This window comes from Amphiura filiformis, chromosome 2 (assembly GCF_039555335.1).
Source record: "Amphiura filiformis chromosome 2, Afil_fr2py, whole genome shotgun sequence".
In the NCBI taxonomy this organism is placed as follows: domain Eukaryota; kingdom Metazoa; phylum Echinodermata; class Ophiuroidea; order Amphilepidida; family Amphiuridae; genus Amphiura; species Amphiura filiformis.
This window is the reverse complement of record NC_092629.1, coordinates 71,234,541-71,254,950: the sequence shown is the minus strand read 5'-3', so window position 1 is coordinate 71,254,950 and position 20,410 is coordinate 71,234,541. Positions and strand designations below refer to the sequence as shown.

At 38.4% G+C, this 20,410-nt stretch overlaps 1 protein-coding gene across 1 annotated transcript in view; it reads right to left on the bottom strand.

The window, feature by feature from the left end:
• LOC140142579 (bridge-like lipid transfer protein family member 1) overlaps window positions 1-20,410 on the bottom strand; it is a 110,253-nt gene that overhangs the window by 28,275 nt on the left and 61,568 nt on the right. Inside the window, exons 44-51 of the mRNA XM_072164575.1 lie at window positions 20,212-20,339; window positions 16,435-16,558; window positions 15,487-15,599; window positions 9,129-9,524; window positions 7,619-7,867; window positions 2,300-2,468; window positions 2,164-2,264; window positions 527-707 (exon numbers count right to left, since the gene is read on the bottom strand). Coding sequence (XP_072020676.1) covers window positions 527-707; window positions 2,164-2,264; window positions 2,300-2,468; window positions 7,619-7,867; window positions 9,129-9,524; window positions 15,487-15,599; window positions 16,435-16,558; window positions 20,212-20,339 — 1,461 coding nt within the window. The remainder of the gene's footprint in view (window positions 1-526; window positions 708-2,163; window positions 2,265-2,299; window positions 2,469-7,618; window positions 7,868-9,128; window positions 9,525-15,486; window positions 15,600-16,434; window positions 16,559-20,211; window positions 20,340-20,410) is intronic.

Genomic DNA, 20,410 nt, shown 5'->3' with positions numbered 1-20,410 from the left:
CAATATCCCATTCATTTTGCTTGATATCATATTTACATTTTTTAAATAGCACACATAAAATATAATCCACATTTCTAATGGAACTCTCCCCGAATGGTTTATAAGATGTCCATCAACCTTTTAGGTTGTTCCCTTACATTAGCTGACGATGTAGCAATTGCCTTGTCCACGTATGTGTAGACAACAGCTTGCTTGGCCTTCTGGTTCTACTGCCCTAGTTTTGATTGGCTCTTCCATCTTAAAGTATCCCTCCCTACATTTCAGTTTCTTACCTTAGCTGATGTAGTAAACAATGTCCAAGTGTAGACAACAGCTTGCTTCGGCTTCTGGCTCTAAACTGCCCTAGTTTGATTGGCTCTTCCACTCTTAAGTATCACTCCCTACATTTCAGTTTCTTACCTTAGCTGATGTAGTAAACATTGCCCATGTGTAGACAACAGCTTGCTTCGGCTTCTGGCTCTAAACTGCCCTAGTTTGATTGGCTCTTCCACTCTTAAGTATCACTCCCTACATTTCAGTTTCTTACCTTAGCTGATGTAGTAAACATTGCCCAAGTGTAGACAACAGCTTGCTTGGCCTTCTGGTTCTTTTTGTGTCTCTGCTGTGCTCTCATTGGCCGAATCAGACTGGCTCTTCCCAGTTGCAGTATCACTCCCTCCTTCAGCAGTGCTTCCAGACCCTTGTGATGATGTGGATATATAGTGTGTCTGTTCAATAGGATGATTTTAAGAAGATAAAATTTAAAACAAAGAATACCAAACAAATAAATACATGTATACAATTAAACAAAACTATAATAGGCATGCAGGAAAATTAAATAAAAGAAAACATAAAAATAAATAAATAAATACACACATACATACCCCCCACACCGCCCCCACTCCGTGAATTACAAATGCTTCCGAGGACCTGAAAAAAAATGACGAAATTTTTACAAGTCCAAATGTGTGTGTGTCCTCGGTGTGTCGGTGGGTTGTTATGTCATGTGCTAAAGAGGTCGGTAATACCGAATAAATTCGATTCCGGTTAACACTACGAGGACATTAAGCTATAGGGGTGGTAGTAGGGTATAATACCTCATTTTTCACCGTTTAACAAGGTTTGCGTAGCGAGGACGCATGTTTAGGTCCTCGGTAAAAAATGTCCTCGGTGTGTCGGTGTGTTGTTATGTCAGAGTCCTCGGAAGTATTTGTAATGCAAACGCACACACACCCACCCAGCCCGTTAACCGCCAACCGCAGACATTGTGTATTAATCCAACCGCGCACGCATGTATGCAAATAAATAAAAAGGATCAGCACCATTGCCTCCCCCAACACACATAGAGAACCCTACCTTGACATCAACAGCTGGCAAATAAAAGACAGACAGGTTTGGTGATGGTACAGGTTCATTTGGTTTCTTTGCAGGCCCTACACCTCCACCAGATGACCCAGGCCCCCCCCTCACACACACACACACATAGCCCTACCTTGACATCAACAGCTGGCAAATAAAAGACAGACAGGTTTGGTGATGGTACAGGTTCATTTGGTTTCTTTGCAGGACCTACACCTCCACCAGATGACCCAGGGCCCCCCCCCCCCACACACACACACACATAGCCCTACCTTGACATCAACAGCTGGCAAATAAAAGACAGACAGGTTTGGTGATGGTACAGGTTCATTTGGTTTCTTTGCAGGCCCTACACCTCCACCAGATGACCCAGGGCCCCCCCCTCACACACACACACACATAGCCCTACCTTGACATCAACAGCTGGCAAATAAAAGACAGACAGGTTTGGTGATGGTACAGGTTCATTTGGTTTCTTTGCAGGCCCTACACCTCCACCAGATGACCCAGGCCCCCCCCCTCACACACACACACACACATAGCCCTACCTTGACATCAACAGCTGGCAAATAAAAGACAGACAGGTTTGGTGATGGTACAGGTTCATTTGGTTTCTTTGCAGGACCTACACCTCCACCAGATGACCCAGGCCCCCCCTCACACACACACACACACACCCCGCCCTACCTTGACATCAACAGCTAGCAAATAAAAGACAGACAGGTTTGGTGATGGTACAGGTTCATTTGGTTTCTTTGCAGGACCTACACCTCCACCAGATGACCCAGCCCCCCCCCCCTCACACACACACACACATAGCCCTACCTTGACATCAACAGCTGGCAAATAAAAGACAGACAGGTTTGGTGATGGTACAGGTTCACTTGGTTTCTTTGCAGGACCGCCACCTCCACCAGATGACCCAGACCCCCCCCCCTCTCACACACACACATAGCCCTACCTTGACATCAACAGCTGGCAAATAAAAGACAGAGAGGTTTGGTGATGGCACAGGTTCACTTGGTTTCTTTGCAGGACCTCCACCTCCACCAGATGACCCTGACGATATCCTTGTGGAACGTCCAAAGATGACGTCCTCCAAGGAACGGCGTCCATCTCTCTTTTTATCCCTGTGTATAATACATAGAATAAAGGGTAACCATTTAGCCTAGATGTAACCATAGCTACCATCCATCTCTCTTTTTGGGCGAGAAATGCGGAGCATTTCTCGCCCTTTGCGCTGGGTTTTGACATACATATTGGTCACAGCGTTGCAGAAAATATTCGTGCTGTCTATATACTCGGGAAATTACAGAGGCGATAGTGTTCATGAAAATTTGTAATTATTACTTCATTTTGATATCTAATCAGTGCTATAATGTCATTTTAGGCAGCAATGTGTTTGTATTAAAAGAAATAATAAAACCTGTTGTTGTAGAACTAGAATTACTTGTATGCAAATCCGAAAGTTGCAACAGATTATTTTCATTTCTTTGTTTGTCAAGCATGATTGCCAGTTTTTACGTAACGTTGGGCGCAAGGTACATTTTGTACCACTAGGGCGTAAACAGATTAATTTACCGTGCCAACTGATAGTCGGTCACCAAATTAACTATTCACACACCGATTTTATTTGTCAACCTCACAGTCAATTAATTTATGTCAACATGCTGTCCTTTTTCGCCAGATAAGAGCTAGCTGTCTAATTCGGAGATCGTCTTTGTTTGCTAAAGATATTTAAGGGAACAAACCAAAATATCGATGACGTCCTATAAACGAATTCGTTTAGGGGAGGGGGTAAAATACTCGATTACGTTTGTACAAAAACATCGGTCTGAAGAATGTGTCATTATTATTATTATGTCAAAACTTTTAACATTTCATTATTACGTTTCTGGTAGGGAGGGAGGGGGTCGGCTGAGAAACGAAACTAGTTACGTTTATAGGACGTCATCGATCTTTTGGTTTGTTCCCATACTGGGTACTAGCATTGGTTTGAATTACTTTATGAACTTTTTACGGTGAAAATATATACAAGACCTGATATTCGATTTGTAAGAAAACAAGAGAATGTTTGGCCGTTTCAACGAATGAAAACGAGTGAGAATTTCAAAAGTTATGGTTTGAAGGAAATATGACATTAAAAGTTATATGCCAGGCCTATAATTATTTCCACAGCATATCAACGAATAAAATCTATGGTTTATAATCAGGCTTTCTTACATTTGCAGACCTCCTGGAGACCAGCACAGCATGAGATGCGAGTGTATTGATATTACATGATTAAAACATAGACCCTATTTCCAGGGTCTATGATTAAAACCTTTATGGACGTAAAAGTCAAAGTAACAATATCCTATATCCTGTATCGTTTTATGGATAAAAATGACTCAAAATGTCATTAATGAAATAATTGATTTCTTAAACATCAGTTTTGTTTTTGAATGGAAAAATCCGATTCAATTTCAGGGCCTATCTATGATATGGCCATAATTTATACATGTAGGCCCGTTGAACAATATACCCCCATTTGACATGTATTATAAATAGGTAGGTAAACAAATGAATTATTGTATAATTCTATCAATTATAACTGATAAAATGACTAAAGTGAATCCACCTTTTTTTATTTGATCATGTTGATTTTTAAATAATTATTATGGCATTCAACAAAATGATTGAAGAGAAAACACACAATGCAGACTATAGAATTCATAGCTTCGCGGAGTATCGGACTAACAACCAACACATTCAAAAAGTTTAAAAGTTAAGATTGGAGCATGGAAGTAAGAGACATTCTTACTTCCATGATTGGAGTGAGCAGTATTTATAATTTTATAATGTGTTAGAGTAAGTATACATTGCTAATTAATATAAAATTAATGTGCATGTATAAGGCAGAATGGCAGTTTTTAGCCAATTAGCTAAAAACTGCAGTGTATTTCTTAATATTAATAATGAGCTAAGGGTAGCCTAAAAGGCAGAAAAGCACAAAAGACAGAACAATGTGGAGTAATGAATTAAAGAGTTGACAGGAAGTTATAGGAGTTAATGTTTGGTTTGCTTTTTCTGTGTGCATGTTCTCATCATTGATGGTTTGGTGGACTGTCATGAAACATGATGGATCCTAAAAAAGCGTGATACTGAAAATGCCTTCCACCCAAACTAATTACAAGACCTCTTCTGCATTGAAGCTGGCTTTCCCTTTTAAAGGAATTTTTATTGAGATCGCATGCAAACATTGAACATCTCATTTACATAATAATGAACTCATGTCTGTGAGCCCATTTTAATGGCCATTATCTTATTTACATAATGGTTTTGGATTCAATGTTTAATTGGCTTAGTCCTCTAAATATTTTACCGTAAAGTCCTATGGTGGAGGGCTTTTTTGTTGTGTAGTCCTACAAAGGTGGGGTGACTAAAAAGTAGCCTGCTGGTACATGTTTTACCGTACAGTCCTATGGTCCGGGCCTATGGTGTAGGGTTTTTTTAAATTTTTTTGTCCTAATTTGATTGCTCTCCTTGGTCTCTTCGTCATTTAGATAACTTCCAACACCAACATTCCTAGTTTAATTCTTTCAATCAAAATTTCACTCCTCTGCTAATGATGACAAGTGAAAATCGAAGTAATACTGCAATATGGAACTACACCTTTATCTTGACAGTTCATTGGCTCGCCCTATTCCTTTTAAAGGAATTTTTATTATCAGCTGCAGGTAAAACCACAAATTTCACTCAGAGCACAAATTAATTCGTTCTCAGCTTGCAAGATTTATTACACAAGCTTAGTGCTTCCACTGTGCAAAGCAAAATGGCAATTTCTATACTTTAATTATTTTAATTAATGTTGACTTAATTTGTTCAAACAATATACTGAAAAAGGTTGCAAACTTGTTTAACTTGAAAATAAATACTTGTTGATTTTGGATCATTTCATTAAAAAAATCTTACTTTTTATATCCCAGTCAAATCACATCTTTAGTTACTAGGATATGCCTCTAAACCAGTTTTGTGATAAAATCGTGAAAAGAAGACCTTCCTTTAGTGCACATTGCAATTTCTTCACAGAATGTGCTATTCGTCTAAATTACAATTCTTATCAAACCTGGCATTCTCAGCAATTTGAACATGTAAACAAAATTGCCAACAAATTACAGCAATATGATTAAAACAATTCACAAAAATTGAAAACAGTCAGAGAGCAATCACTTTGATACAGCCTGTACTTAAGCATGGGCATCGCCAATGCTTTCCATATCACGTATCATGGCCAAAAACATTATTAGTTATTAGGTGAGGTTTGGGGTGATACGGATTATATCTGGTCGAGGAGTCTGTCTGATACAAACTCCGAGACAAGATGTAATCTGTATCACCCTAAACCGAACCTAATAACGATTTTATCATACTGTATAAATAATCTCACATAACGAAAAAAAAAAAATTCACAGGCGTAATTCTTAGCTGGAACAATTTTATTGAATGCTTTATGCCCAATATTTATTGGTCTTGCTATGAGTTTTAACATATTGGACTCGACTACGTCTTGTCCAATATGTTAAAACTCATAGCTCGACCGATAAATATGGGCTAAATCGATCCAATTTTATATCAAACTCGTCTACACGATAATTTACGTAAAGTAGGCCTAATTCTCCAATACAGCTTGAGAGCTCAACCAGCATGGTCATCTTCCATACCAACTCAACTCTGCTGAGACCACTGCTTTTTGCTGCAAATTTCGTTCAGAAAAGCTCTCTGTATTATTTGGAGTGGCAAATTTCAGTGAAATCTGTGTTTCAATACGGACACACCGGCTTTGTAGCCGATTATTGAAGTGCCATGATTGTTATGAAACAAGTTTATCATGCAGGGCCGCGCATGCGTATGTCCTTACTATCTTGATATGGTGCGTCGACACGTGCATGTGACGTACTAACTACGAATGCGCTGTTTTCTACTGACCTGATACAGCACATTGGGGTGCACTAAAGGGTGTGATAAGAGAAATAAGTCAGTTAATTGGGGGCGTTTATCCAATGAAAACACAGGAAACTACTTGATGGTATGATAAATGACATTATTATGTTTTCAGGTTTATTAGGAGTTAAGAAAACCTAATAATGATAATATTGGATGGCTTATTTCGCATGATACCATAACATATCGGATTCGTCATTCGATATATTTATGACTCATCCGATATGTTATGGTATCATGCTCAGCCATCCAATATTATATCAATATCGGTTGTATCACTATGTTAATTGTTCAAGCTTCCTTAAGGGATGGGGTATGAACGTTTGGACAGTATTTATTGTGGGACATTAGAGCACATCAGACATATAGAATTGCATTCTGAATACGAAGAATGTCCTTCTGATATCAAATAATTGTGATGTTTTGAAATTCGCAATGTAATACACATTTTATGGCAAATGATTAAAAATTGATATTTTTGATATTAAATAGTACTCGAAGTTAACTTTATATTGAAGATATGGATTTTTTTCCCAAAACACCAAAAAAAAAATAAGGTCTTTTTGGAAAAAAAATCCATATCTTCAATATGAATGGTCAAAATTTTCAATTGATCGTCGGCTTTTCCTCCCAGCTACATACACTTTAAGAATATATCATTAGATTTATAAAATTTACTTGAGAACTGTTATATATCAAAATGTGAAAAATATCAAATTTTAATAATTTGTCATAAAATTTGTATTATATCGTGAATTTCAAAAATGAAAATTATTTGATATCAGAAAGACATTCTTCGTATTCAGAATGCAATTTGATATGTCTGATGTGCTCTCATGTCCCACAAAAATACTGTCGAAATGCTCAAAACGCTCATTCTAGATCCCTTAAGGTTCAAAACAATTAACTTTAGCACACAAAATATGACCTTCAAAAATCGCTCAATTTTGAGATTATCACAATGAAATTACTTACGGTAGGACATGAGAGTATGCTTTACACAAATATTATTTCACATGCTAACAAATTTAGTTTACTTGGCTATACATGTATAGTCAAATAAGTTAAATGTTTGCTTCAAAACTTCCAAATAACATCGTACATGTATACGTAAGTTGCCATGTTGAATTTGTCACTTCGGGGTCACTTTCAGGGTCACAAATTACTGGGAGAAAATTTCAGTTGCCATATGCATGTTGAATGCTATACATAGTAGGCACATTGTTGAAAGCTTAAAAACATTGCATCAAGATATCATCGTAAGGTGCGATATCGCCCATGCTTAGCCTGTACTTACCCAGCGACATTCGCTTCTTGCTCCATCTGGGCCTGTTTGTTGCTTTGGCAGTGGAACACTAGCTTGCCACTGTCAATTTTGATCTTAATATCCAGCTCCAAGTCCAGAGTCTGATCTATCTTGATGGAGTGAGCCGGAGATGCTGACGCTTGATCCACAGAGGTTTCAAGCCGTCGTCCATGGAGAGTGGAGTTGCTACTGTGGCTGCTCATAGTTTCATCGGTGGCAGAGCTGAGCCATGTTTTCTTCCTAGAAGCAAGTTGAAAAGAAATATGGGGTTGATAATAGAAAACTGACAGGTCACAAGATTTTGCCATCGTAACCACAGAATACCATCCACACCGGTCAATACATGTGTCAGGGCAAAGATTGGAATATTCCAATTGATATCTATACACCCCCTGAAGACATGACCTTAATCTCCAACAAAGGGAGTGTATTGTGCAAATGTTCTTTTGTACAAATCCAAATGTATTTCGGTATAAAGATCTTAAACATACCTCAATGACGTTTCGTACTACGTACAACGTAGTACTTTCTCAAATTGACTGATCAACTCTCACACTCCTCGCCTGTTTCCTGCTGGAACTCGCGTTGGTGGCGTTTTGGAGTGGAGTAATTGGTCATAAATGTGGGGTAGGAAGTGGTTGCCCTCGTCTCGGTTGAAAGTGTTGGCCCCCTTTTGCCGGATCATGATGGCTTCCTTAATGTGTCTTCGTTTTCGGTTTTGTTCTTTGTCTCTGATTTTTGCGTCTTCCCAACCAGCAGGAAACAGACGAGGAGTGTGAGAGTTGATCATTCAATTTGAGAAAGTACTATGGTGTAGTACGAAACGTCATTGAGGTATGTTTAAGATCTTTATACCGAAATACATTTGGATTTGTACAAAAGAACAATTGCAAAATATGAATTATGAACAATCCTGATGAATTTATTAAAGGGGGTGTAGATTTCAAATGGAGTCACCCATTCAGGTAACCCCTATTTGAAATTCACACTCCCTATGTGGAAGATTAAGTTCATATCTTCCATAGAGGGTGTATGGATTTCAACGGGATTAGCCCTTTGGGCCTGAGTAGGCATGAGAAAAATAGGGATCTGACACTCATTCCAGCAGTAGGTAAGGCTATACAAGACACCACTACCCTGTCATTACATATACTGGAACACTACCAGCTACTCATTGCACCTGATTCTCATGGCATTTGAGTGTTGTATACGCTACTGAAAAAATGATGGCATATAGTATGCATTGCTGAATGTGTTCTGGGGTGCTGGACTTGATAGTCGCTAACACCCCTTCTTCTTCTGGTACTGATACTCTAGGTGCACTTGGGTTGATTTGTACAGACTACAGGCACAAAATGCTCCACTTGAACAGCATAGAGGCTATTATATACAGGTGCATAATTTTTTTCCACAATAAAAACACTAAGTCTTGAACATATTGTCAGATTTAAGGGCCTTCCTGATTCAGCTTACTTAAACTGAATAAATTGCATTATTTTACCTTGTTGGTGGAGTGTATGTCATTGGATCTATGTCATGATCTGAGTTCTCACTCCCACTGTCTGTCGCACCCGATATCGTGGCCGACCGCATCAACAATCGTCCCCTGCGCATGTGCATCGTCTCCAGTTCCCTACTCAAATTGGTGGGATCATTTATGGACGCATTCAAGTCCATGTGGTAGCCTGATCGGAACGAGGGCGGTGTTGATCGTGGATCGGTGCCACCGAAGAAGTAAGGTACATCGCTGATTGGGCTAGGCGTGCTGCCTGGTGGGATGTTGAATGTAACATGAGACATGTGAGGACTGTCGGTGGCGGTGGTGAGAGATCTAGCACGACTCCATTCTGCGGGTGACGGTGGCTCCGGTGGGACATCTTGGTCATAGGCATACATGCTGAAATCAATTACACATCAATATCAAATATTTTTGCCTTTCATGATAATTTTAATTTATCTAACGTTTCACAAGATAGAATTTCACAAAAAATATAAACACAAAATATATTCACGGCAGTATTAAAACTTCGGTCGAAGTTTTGCCACAAGTTTAAAAAATAACGGTTAGTTCATGAAAAAGAAGAAGTGAAATTTAGCAAAACGCGACGAGGTTTATTTGCCCGTAAGAGAGCTCTATTGTTCCGCTATTGTATCCGCTATTGTATCCACTATTGTATTCTATTCATAAAAGCTACTGCAAGAATCGCGGCAATCCCTGATATTGCTGATGTCTACCTCCGGCTTTACGCATTTATTAACAACCAAAACTATCCTATACTCTTACATTTATAGTCTTATTCTCACCTTTTATATAATATTCAGAAATTGCAATTATAAAAACTACTAACTTTTCAAGTGAAAATATATATTCCATCGAAAATATATCAGACTTAATTGTATACATAGAAATCTATTATACCCAACCCATAAGTGCCCAATGCACCCAAATATCCCCGCAAATATCTAATACACGATTTTATTCATTCATTTTGGGCTTTAAACACTCAGAAGTCGTACAAAATGGCAACATCATCAGCATGATCAAACCCTCTATGACTTGTTCACAAGTTGATGCTTTACAAATTACCCTCACTTGACCAAACACGCATAATACATGATCGAAACACCCAGCAGAGTTTTACATAAGATTATGTGGCTTGTCTTAACGATTCAAAAGATTCCACTTTCTTACCCACTGACACTAGCTAATTTGCATGGCAGAAATCTATAGTGCGGACACTCTTCAGTCGCAAAGCAACAAAATTCGTGCTATTTTGGCGTTCTTGCAAAAGAAATCTCGTGAATCGAGTGCCCTCTCAACAATATCCCTAGATGTTTGCCAATAATGACACACTCTAGAAACGCCAACATAAATCACCAAACAGCTTCATTTTAAGAATTATTTCAGTATCCAAATCAATATGAACAGGAAGAGTATGGTCTACACATTCCAGGAAAATGTTTTATTTGTTTCTTCCGCCATTCTATATTTCCCTAAAATTATCACATTTTTTCTCCAAAATCCTATGTAAATGATTCTCCACGCCACGCAGAAATTATGTGCGATAAATCATACAAATTTGCCACAATTTTACATCACTTTAGACAGTATTGCAATATCTTGATGATTTTAGGCATTTTGAACGGCAACTTGAGTATTTTCAGAAATCAAATATCGCGCCAAGGGGATGACACTCTTATTCACGCATTCATTTACAATGCAAACTTGTATTGAATCCCGGTGGTTTGCGACCAATGAAATGTCCGCACCCCTGGATTTATTAATCCCTGGTATGAATTATGTATTAGATTTGTCAAGGCAATAACCACGATCCGTTTTGTAATAATATAAAAGCGCTTGCAATAGAATCCCGCTGAGTTCAATGAACTGCGCCCTGAAACCGATGGAGAAGTGCCCCATAAAGAAGCTATCCCATTGACCTCTATTAACAGGTCAGTGAGCTCTCCATACACAAATGAACAAGTACAATAGGACAAGGCCAGCACCTATTACCTGCTTAGTAACATGTTATTTTGAAGTCTTGAAGATTAGTAATCGTCTGTGCATATGAACTGCGCATTTATGATGCAAAATATTAGTTCTATATAATATAAAATTACAAATACTGGTATTATGATATACAAAATGACTAATAAAATCATGTCATCATGGCGTCATGTCAAAGGTTCATTATATCCCGTATGTTTGTCTAAATTCATATATATATTTGAAAACAATTTCTACACCAATTTAATATGTACCCTGGTGGAACCTTGCTTTTTTAATTTTCATTTCTTTTATGTAACAAATTCAGGTTTTTCCATTGCGCGGGGCCGCCGGGCAATACAAATTTAGGCTAAACGCGGAATTAAGAATAGGCGGTTCTAGTACATACAGCGCCTGACTCTACCTGAGGACCTAGCCTAAGTCCCATGGGCTCCAAGAGTGGCTCTCCAACACACATGAACAAATACAATGACGGGTCGCCATTGCTCTCCATACACAAATGATCAAATACAATGGCGAGTCCGACTGCCATGCAATGAGCCAAATGAGCAGACCCTCTCAAGGGTCTGCTCTGTGATACCACACTGATCATACTGATCTTTATGTTATTACAGCGAGGCCCACATACAATGTTCAACACAAAGTGAACGATGTTATAACTTGGAGGGCTAACAAACCAACACCGCCAAATTCGACTGACGTGTGTACAACGTGGGATGCTATGAGGAAATTGAATACTCGTTGTCTGATCATGCATGTGTGTTTATGGTTCGGATAGCGGTTACTTAGCAACTCTCGTTCCGCCTTGGGTTTATTGAATACACTCTATATAAAGTCATCAATATGTCGTTTCCAGTCCTTGGCTGAACTATTGGGTTCAGCTATTAATTTTTTAATAATTCTGTTACCCCATAGCATTAAAAAACTAGTATTTTGATAATTAAAATAGCTGGATGCGGTATGCAGCTGACTGGGGTGGTTACGGGTCGTTAAAACCACTAGAACCACAAACCGTGAAATATGGATATCCAACTAGTTTGCCCCGCAGGGCTACAAAGAACCGCTAACCGCAAAATATGGATATCCAACTAGTTTGCCCCGCAGGGCTACAAAGAACCGCTAACCGCGAAATATGGATATCCAACTAGTTTGCCCCTAGGAGCTTCAAAAAACCACTCACCCCGAAATATGGATATCCAACTAGTTTGCCCCGCAGGGCTACAAAGCACCATTAACCGCGAAATATGGATATCCAACTAGTTCACCTCGCATGGCTACAAAGAACCACTTAGCGCGCAATATTTTTTACCTCAAAAAAAGAATTCTATCTATCTTGCGGACGCATCCGAGAAAGAGTTTACAATTCTTTTCCAGGAATCTCTATCAGCCATCAGATTTGGGAGGTCATTAATTTCTTGATTGACGCCCCTTGCCACACAGTCGATGTAGTTGAATGGTCTTCTTCCTCTACATGTTCGTGGAAGCCTCATACAGATGACATCTGAAATTATTTGGTCTTTTCGACGGTAGCAGTGGCCTGCAAATCTGGCTCGCCGTTGAGCAACGATGGAGGACACCTGTGGAACACCATCATAGATGTCTGCTTTGGTTTTATGTTCACGCCAGGATATATTTGAACCCTCATCAACAGCCGGGTGTAGGTACCATCAAGACGGTCCTGAAGATCTTTCTTCATTGTCCAGGTCTCACTTCCATATAAGAGGATACTCTCTATGCAGGCTCTAAAGAAGGCAAGCTTGGTATTTCTTGATATGTTGGACTGCCAGATGGTGTGCAGTTTGTTGCAAGCTTTCCATGCTTGAGCTTTGCGAGTCAGAAAGTCTTTCTTGCTGTCGGCAACAAATGAACCAAGATATTTAAAGTCCGACACCTCCTTGAGTTGTGTGCCATCCCGAGAAAGGATTGGAGTTGGGTTCTTATCTCCATTAATACACATATATTCTGTCTTCTTGGAATTGAGAAAGAGGCCAACTTTGGCGGAAGCATCTTCTAAAGATGACAGAAGATCTTGGGCATCTTGTGATAACGTAGCTGTTAAAGCGATGTCGTCTGCGTAGTCAAGATCGGTTAAATACTTGTTCTTCTCTCTGCTCGGCTTATTGGGCATGATGTCAATCCCTTTGGACTTGTCAGTGTCTATCGACTGTCTGAGGAGATAGTCTACCACTATCACAAAAAGGTAAGGGCCAAGGTGTCACCCTGCAGGATTCCAGCAGTAGAGAGAAACTCTTCAGTTGGTCCATCACCTGTTTGTACAAAACTTGAAGGATTATCATACATTATTGCAATAGCATTCACAATCTCCTGAGGGATCCCATAATTACGAAGAATATGCAGCATGGCCTTCCGGTTAACACTGTCGAAAGCTTTTGAGAAGTCAACAAACACAATATATGCCTGCTTCTTTGAGATTTTAAGCTCTTCTATTATCCTTCTAAGGGCTAGAATCTGTGGTGTGGTTGATCTACCCTTGCGAAAACCATTTTGGTTACGTCTGAGAATAGGATCTAGATGAGGAGAAATCCTGTTGAGCAGCATAGTGTTATACAGCTTGGCAGCAAGTGCTGACAGTGTGATACCTCTATAATTTGATGGTTGTGAAAGATCCCCTTTCTTCGGGAGAGGTATAATTGTGGATCTTGACAAGGCTTTTGGCTTATTTCCCTTCATGGTTTCATTACAGAAATCAAGCAGTTGCTGATGGAAGAGTGGGTTTTTCCAAACAATGGCTGGTATGTTGTCAGGACCAGGTGTTTTTGACTTGTTGAGCTTGCTCAGACCTTTTGCAGTTCCTCCATAGTAAATGGACCAGTGTGTATTGGGAGATCGTCAGAGACATTGCTGTTAAAGAACGTATCTTCAAGGTTTACGTCTTGCTCTGGTTTCCCTAGTAAGTTGGAAAAGTGTAGAAACCAGTTGTCACGACGCTCTTCAGATGTATTGCCTTTCACTCTAACCACAGGAGCAGATTTGGTGTCAGTTATCTCCCGGAGGAGTTCCCAAGAAGCTGCATGTTTATATTCATGATGGAGTTTGTCAAGTTCCTCTGTCTTCTTTTGAATAGAGGACTCCAGAGTTTCTGTGTGTAAAAAGAATTAATATCTACCAAAAAACGTTTCAAAAGCGTAAAAAAGCGCCAAAGTTTAAAAATCTTTCCTGTGTGGCTTTTCACCCTTTTTAAACTTGGTCCCATTTAGTAAAGTAGTATTAACATGAAGAATGAGTCCTAATTTTTACATGCAACAATGTACTCTTATAGGTTTAAGAGTTAAGACTGTTCGAAAGCGGTGCAATATGACGTTGGCTACCGTATGTATTATCAAAAACATTTCAAGGTTTATGTTTTATTATATTGCGTGATCATAAAGAGTAGTAGAGTATTATATATACTTAGCAAATTGACTGTGTGTCAACCTGCTACATATAGGCCCTACATCTGTACATAAGGCGCAGAATCGCACATGACGATGAAGAATTTAACAAAGTGAGTATTTGCTACAAAATACATTATAACGTCTATACTGGAAAAAAACTTCAATTACGCATACGAACATTAATTCATTTGCTCTACAAAATAAACATTGACAACTAAGAAAACCAACAAGTAGCCTATAGATGACTTCAGTATGGGTCTTTAAAACTTTCATAAATGGGACCAAGTTTAAAAAAGGGTGAAAAGCCACACAGGAAAGATTTTTTAAACTTTGGCCGCTTTTTACGTTTTGAAACGTTTTTTGGTAGATAAATATAATGCTAACAATATTTGCACATTTTTTAACTTGTCTATTATATAATATTGTAGACACTAGAACCATTTATTAATTAATAGGAGGACCAAAAATGAAGAATGAAACATTGGTAGATTCAAAAGTTGCACACCAATTGATTCTGCACATGACAATAACTTTATTCAAGAGGAACCTGCCAAGAATTGTACATCAGAAGAGACTGATCCAAAGTCCAAGTCTTGGATAATGAACCCCGATGGTTTGAGAGGCCATCCACATCAGGGCCAACCAACCATCTCTGAACAAAGACGGAGGGCACTACAAGTTCAAAGGTCTATGATTATAACCTCACACTTCAAGAGTGCTGAATCCCGACAATCCATCCTTGAGGCCATTACGGTCACCTTCATTTCTAAATCGACCATCACTTTGGTTATCAAGTCATGTTTTAAGAACTGCTACATACTGTGCCGACTGTATGGGGGGTGACGATACTTGTGCATATGTTTAATCAGTCTGCTAATAATGTAAAAAGACAGTATCATCCATTGCTTACCAAAGTAGATACTTTGTTTTCACTTGGTAGGGTCAGTGATACTTACAACTTTCGCCCTTGTTTAGGTGGAGTCCTGAATTCACTGCCAACAATGGTTGAAGCTCTTGATTGCCGCGTCAGGGGTTTCTGTCCACCAACAAGCTTGTCCCGTAAAGAAGCCTATGTGTGGATAATTAAAGAGGTGCATTGCAAGTCTTGTTACTGTAATAATGTATACAAAGATCTTGGAAAAACAATCCGACCTGACCTATTGGAGAAAGCCAACTAAGTGAACTTAACTTGGTTTCATTGTGATGAAGACATTCTGCTTTGAGATTGTTTGCCGGATACTTGATACTGACATATCTTAACTCCCTGCATTCTGACCTCTATGGCTAATTGATATACCTTAACTCCCTGCATTCTAACCTATGGCTAAATCATCTTAACTCCCTGCATCCTAACATATGGCTAACTGATATATCTTAACTCCCTGCATTCTAAACTCTATGGCTAATTGATACCTTAACTCCCTGCATTCTAAACTCTATGGCTAATTGATATCTTAACTCCCTGCATCCTAACCTATGGCTGAATCATCTTAACTCCCTGCATTCTAACCTCTATGGCTAACTAACATATCTTAACTCCCTGCATTCTAACCTCTATGGCTAACTAACATATCTTAACTACCTACATTCTAGACATACCTTAACTCCCTGCATCCTAACCTATGGCTAACTGACATATCTTAACTCCCTGCATTCTAACCTCAATACCTATTTGACATATCTTAACTCCCTGCATTCAAACCTCTATGGCTATAATTTGGTTTACCTCAAGTTTGGTAGTGACGTCAATGCTGTTTCGCGGTTGTGCCATAAGCATGTCGACAAGCCGCCCCTGTCTGCAGCGCTCAGCGCATTTAACTGTCTGTGCGATTCGATACTGCGGCGAGCGAAACACGCATACGTCACTACCAAACTTGAGGTGAACCAAAGTATAATTGGCATACCTTAACTCCCTGCATTCTTAGTTTCTTCCTTATATCTCTTCTGAAGTCATTAAATACAGCCGCCTCTAGTTGTCGTAATCGTTCTGTCTCCTCTGCTATAGTCACAGTCTTTGCTCCAAGAGTCCTGTCAAAATATATTATGCATAATATTAAAGAGCATGGTAGACACAACATATCTATGATTATTTGAATACTTAGAATGTTTATGTGACCCACTATTATACAACCCAGAACAGGTCACCAGACATGTTTTTGAATTCTCCAACCTTTTCTGGAAGGAAATTAATTCCTGGATAAAAAATGATCTTCATCTTTTCATAAATCTTACTTTCAAAATAGTTTGTTTTGGTTTGCTTAACGAGGAATTTGATTGTTTCAAAAATTTAATTATTCTTTTGGCCAAGCGCTACATTTATAGGTGCCGGGTCGAGGAAAAGCCTTTCAGCATTTTTGTGTTTACATCGTGGGTAAAAACTTTTGAGAAGTCAGAGAGGTTTATTGCTATTAGAAATAATAAGTTTGCTAAGCACAGAAAAAATGGAAGCCTTTGATAATTTGATTTTGGAGTTGTAACCTTTTACTTTATTACTTCAGGAACTGCACTTTTAATAATTATTTTTTGGGTTTTTTTATGTGTTGTGTTATTTTGTTGCAAGGTACATGTACATTGTATGTTGTATGAATTATGAAACTCTTGATTTGTAATTATATTTTATGAATACAGTCTATAGTTAAAGTTTGTTTCCTTTATATTATAAAGTGCTTTACTGATTACATGTATGTATCTTGCTTGTTATGTGTGTAGGGTTTGATGGTTTATTTTGTATGTTTTTCCCCCCATCAAACCCAAGTACAGGGAATAAAATACGAAAGAAAGAAAAAAAATGTTTTTGAATTATAGGCTAGTAAAGATGATAATAAATAAACCTAACAAGTTTCAAATTTCATGGTATTTAACTGTGGGACTAAGTGGACTTCTAAATCCTTGAAAGTACTTATTAAAACAAGGATTATTTAATCAATAATTAACAGTGAACATATCCTTAATAATACCCAGGACAATTATAATATATACATCAGGTGTCACTGCAATTGGAACAGATATAATAATTCCTAATAGTCAATCGCTTGGAAAGTAAAAATTGAACTCACAGTAAGGCAATACAAATTGAATGTAAGATTCAATGGCTGCAAAATAATTTGTTTTGTATCGTATAAAGCAATTATTGCATGCCTATAATGTTGGGGCAATGGTATAAATATATTATTTACGTATTACCATTGCAAGCTCAGCCATTAAATATTTTGGACACTATCCAACCATGGCCACACACGTTCAATTGATTTTTGTCTTACTGCGGGAGGACTCCTATTAAAGCACCCGCAACTGCAGTCAATAGCTATAATGCATTCTTATTCCTCATTTGCAGGTGTACATAACACACCATCTCTTACACAAATACAACATTACAATAGCATGCGCATGACACAAAACAATAAAAACAATAGCAACAAATGGACAAAAGACTAACAATAACAGAAATGGGTCATTCCATTTGAAATCCACACTCCCCTAGTATACGATTTAACTAGAGTCTTCCACAGAGGGAGCGATGATTTCAAATAGAATAAACAATACATGGATTTAGGGTTTCTCTACCGGAAGTCAATTTGTGCTGAATTCCTCCATACAATGCAAAAGGCATATTGCATAACAAAATTAAAGACACAGTTCAGAGGTTAATCAACCTCCTGTGTTATGCAATATCACACCTATTGCATTGTTAGGAAGAGTTTCGACACATATTGACTTCTGGTAAAGGTAAAGGAGACGATCCTGTATAAACATGATCGGAGTGCCCATCTCTCTTTCAATGGCGATTGGGCCAGACTCCTCCATGTAATGTTGCTATAGGGGGATCGCTACACCTCCTCCACAGCGAATCTGTTACCTACCCAGCATTTAAGAATGCTGGTACCCATGCATATATACACCTGGGTGGAGAGGAGTAATCGAGATGAAGTGCCTTACTCATCAAGGGCACAACACGATGGTGTCGCTGGGGCTTGAACCCGCAACCTTCTGATTACGAGTCGAAGCCTGTTGCGCTCGGCCACAGTGCTCCTTCTGGTAAAGAAACAAAAAAACCCTGTATTGGGTAATTTCCATCTGACATACCCACTCCAGTTGTGTGAGAGATATATATAAGTAACACCAGATACAGATGGAGTATGGATTTCAAAATAATTAACCCTATTACATTCCATTTCAAAAACATACTCCCTATGCAGCAGCCTTTTCTTAAATCCTCCACAGGGATAGTGTGGATTTCAAATGGAATGGACCAATGGTGAAATACTTACAAAAGATCATCTAACACACTGGCCTGTTCATTCATGGCATTCAAATACATTAATAGCTCCTCAGAGTACCTATGCCTCATTGATTGGAATGTGCATGAGTTTGGTGAACACAGACAGGCAAGACGGAAGGACGGATGAGTACACAGAGACAGAGAAGATTGGGTGAGACAGGCAAGACATGCAGACAAGACAAAACATACAAACAAATGAACAGAATGGAAGTATAAGCTGTGGTTTATAATTAAGCAGTGTTTTAGAAAGAAATTGAGATTTAACCTTCATATGAATCAAATTGCCTGTCCTAATTTTGACCTCCAAATCATTAACCAGACTTTTACAGCCTATTGAGGGTTCAAATTGTGGGCAGAGTGTAATTGTGATCACCATAAGTGTATACTGCATGCTTTTGCAGGAGCAGCATTTTTTGTTTTACGAAGCCATTCATTTACCAAAGATTGTAAAGTTTTATTGGAATATTCAGAAAGTTGATTTATATACTATAATTGTTGCAAACAAATTCACAATAATAAATAAAAAAATTATTATTAAATTTAGATATCGTAAATAATGCATATCCTAATTTCAATGTGAGTGAAAGAGCATCATAAGTGCCACTTATGTTTGTTTTGGACAAAATTCCTGATTTCTTGTTCAGTGCAAGACCATCGCAAGTGTTACTCTTACGGTCTTGCACTCAACCCTCATTTTTTGTTCAATGCAAAACCATTGTAATTAGTGCCACTTACGATGGTTTTGAACTGAATAAAAATATAAACACACATAAAATGCACTATGATATCTTATTTTATTAATTAAAGAATAGTTATTCAATTTTAGCACTTGATATAAACTTGTGAGTTTCAAATATATTTTCAAAATTCATCAACTTTCAAAATTCACCAAAAATGTCACTTACGATGGTCTTGCACTCTGCCCATGAAATATGTGTTGCGTTATCTCGCACTTGTAAGTCTGATATAATCAAAAGTCAATTTAGCACATATTAATAAATAAATATTCCAGGTTGTAAGAAAGTACCAGTCAATTTGAGCATACTAACTAGCAACTATCCTATGCCTCTAACACATAGTGTGCACAAGTCACATATTGTGAAGGCCCTATGTATTAAGTGTATTCTTTGGTTCACCTCAAGTTCGGTAGTAACATCAATGCATATCTGCAGTTAAGCTACAAGCATGCCAGCAAACCAACCTTGCATCATTAACATTATGCACGCGATTCAATACCGCAACCAGCAAAATACATACGTCAATACCAAACTTGAGGCAAATCAATATATGGTAAGAAACCCTGGCATTATAGATGGTAAATAGGTTCTAAATCATAGTGATCTAGCATAAACCAACTGTATCTCACATCATAAACCAACTGTATCTCACATCATAAGCTTACCTCAGGTCGCTCACTACTTTAGCCTGCTCATTCATCTCCTGCATTATCAGTTTGGTCTGTCGTTTAGATTCCTGTTTTGCGACATGTAACGATGTCGGACGCTTCAATCTGGCAATCGCTGGTGTCTCCTGCAAGTCAATAATAAGATGATGATATCACTAGGATCCACAACATGTTCAACTATCAGGGCACAGTTCTT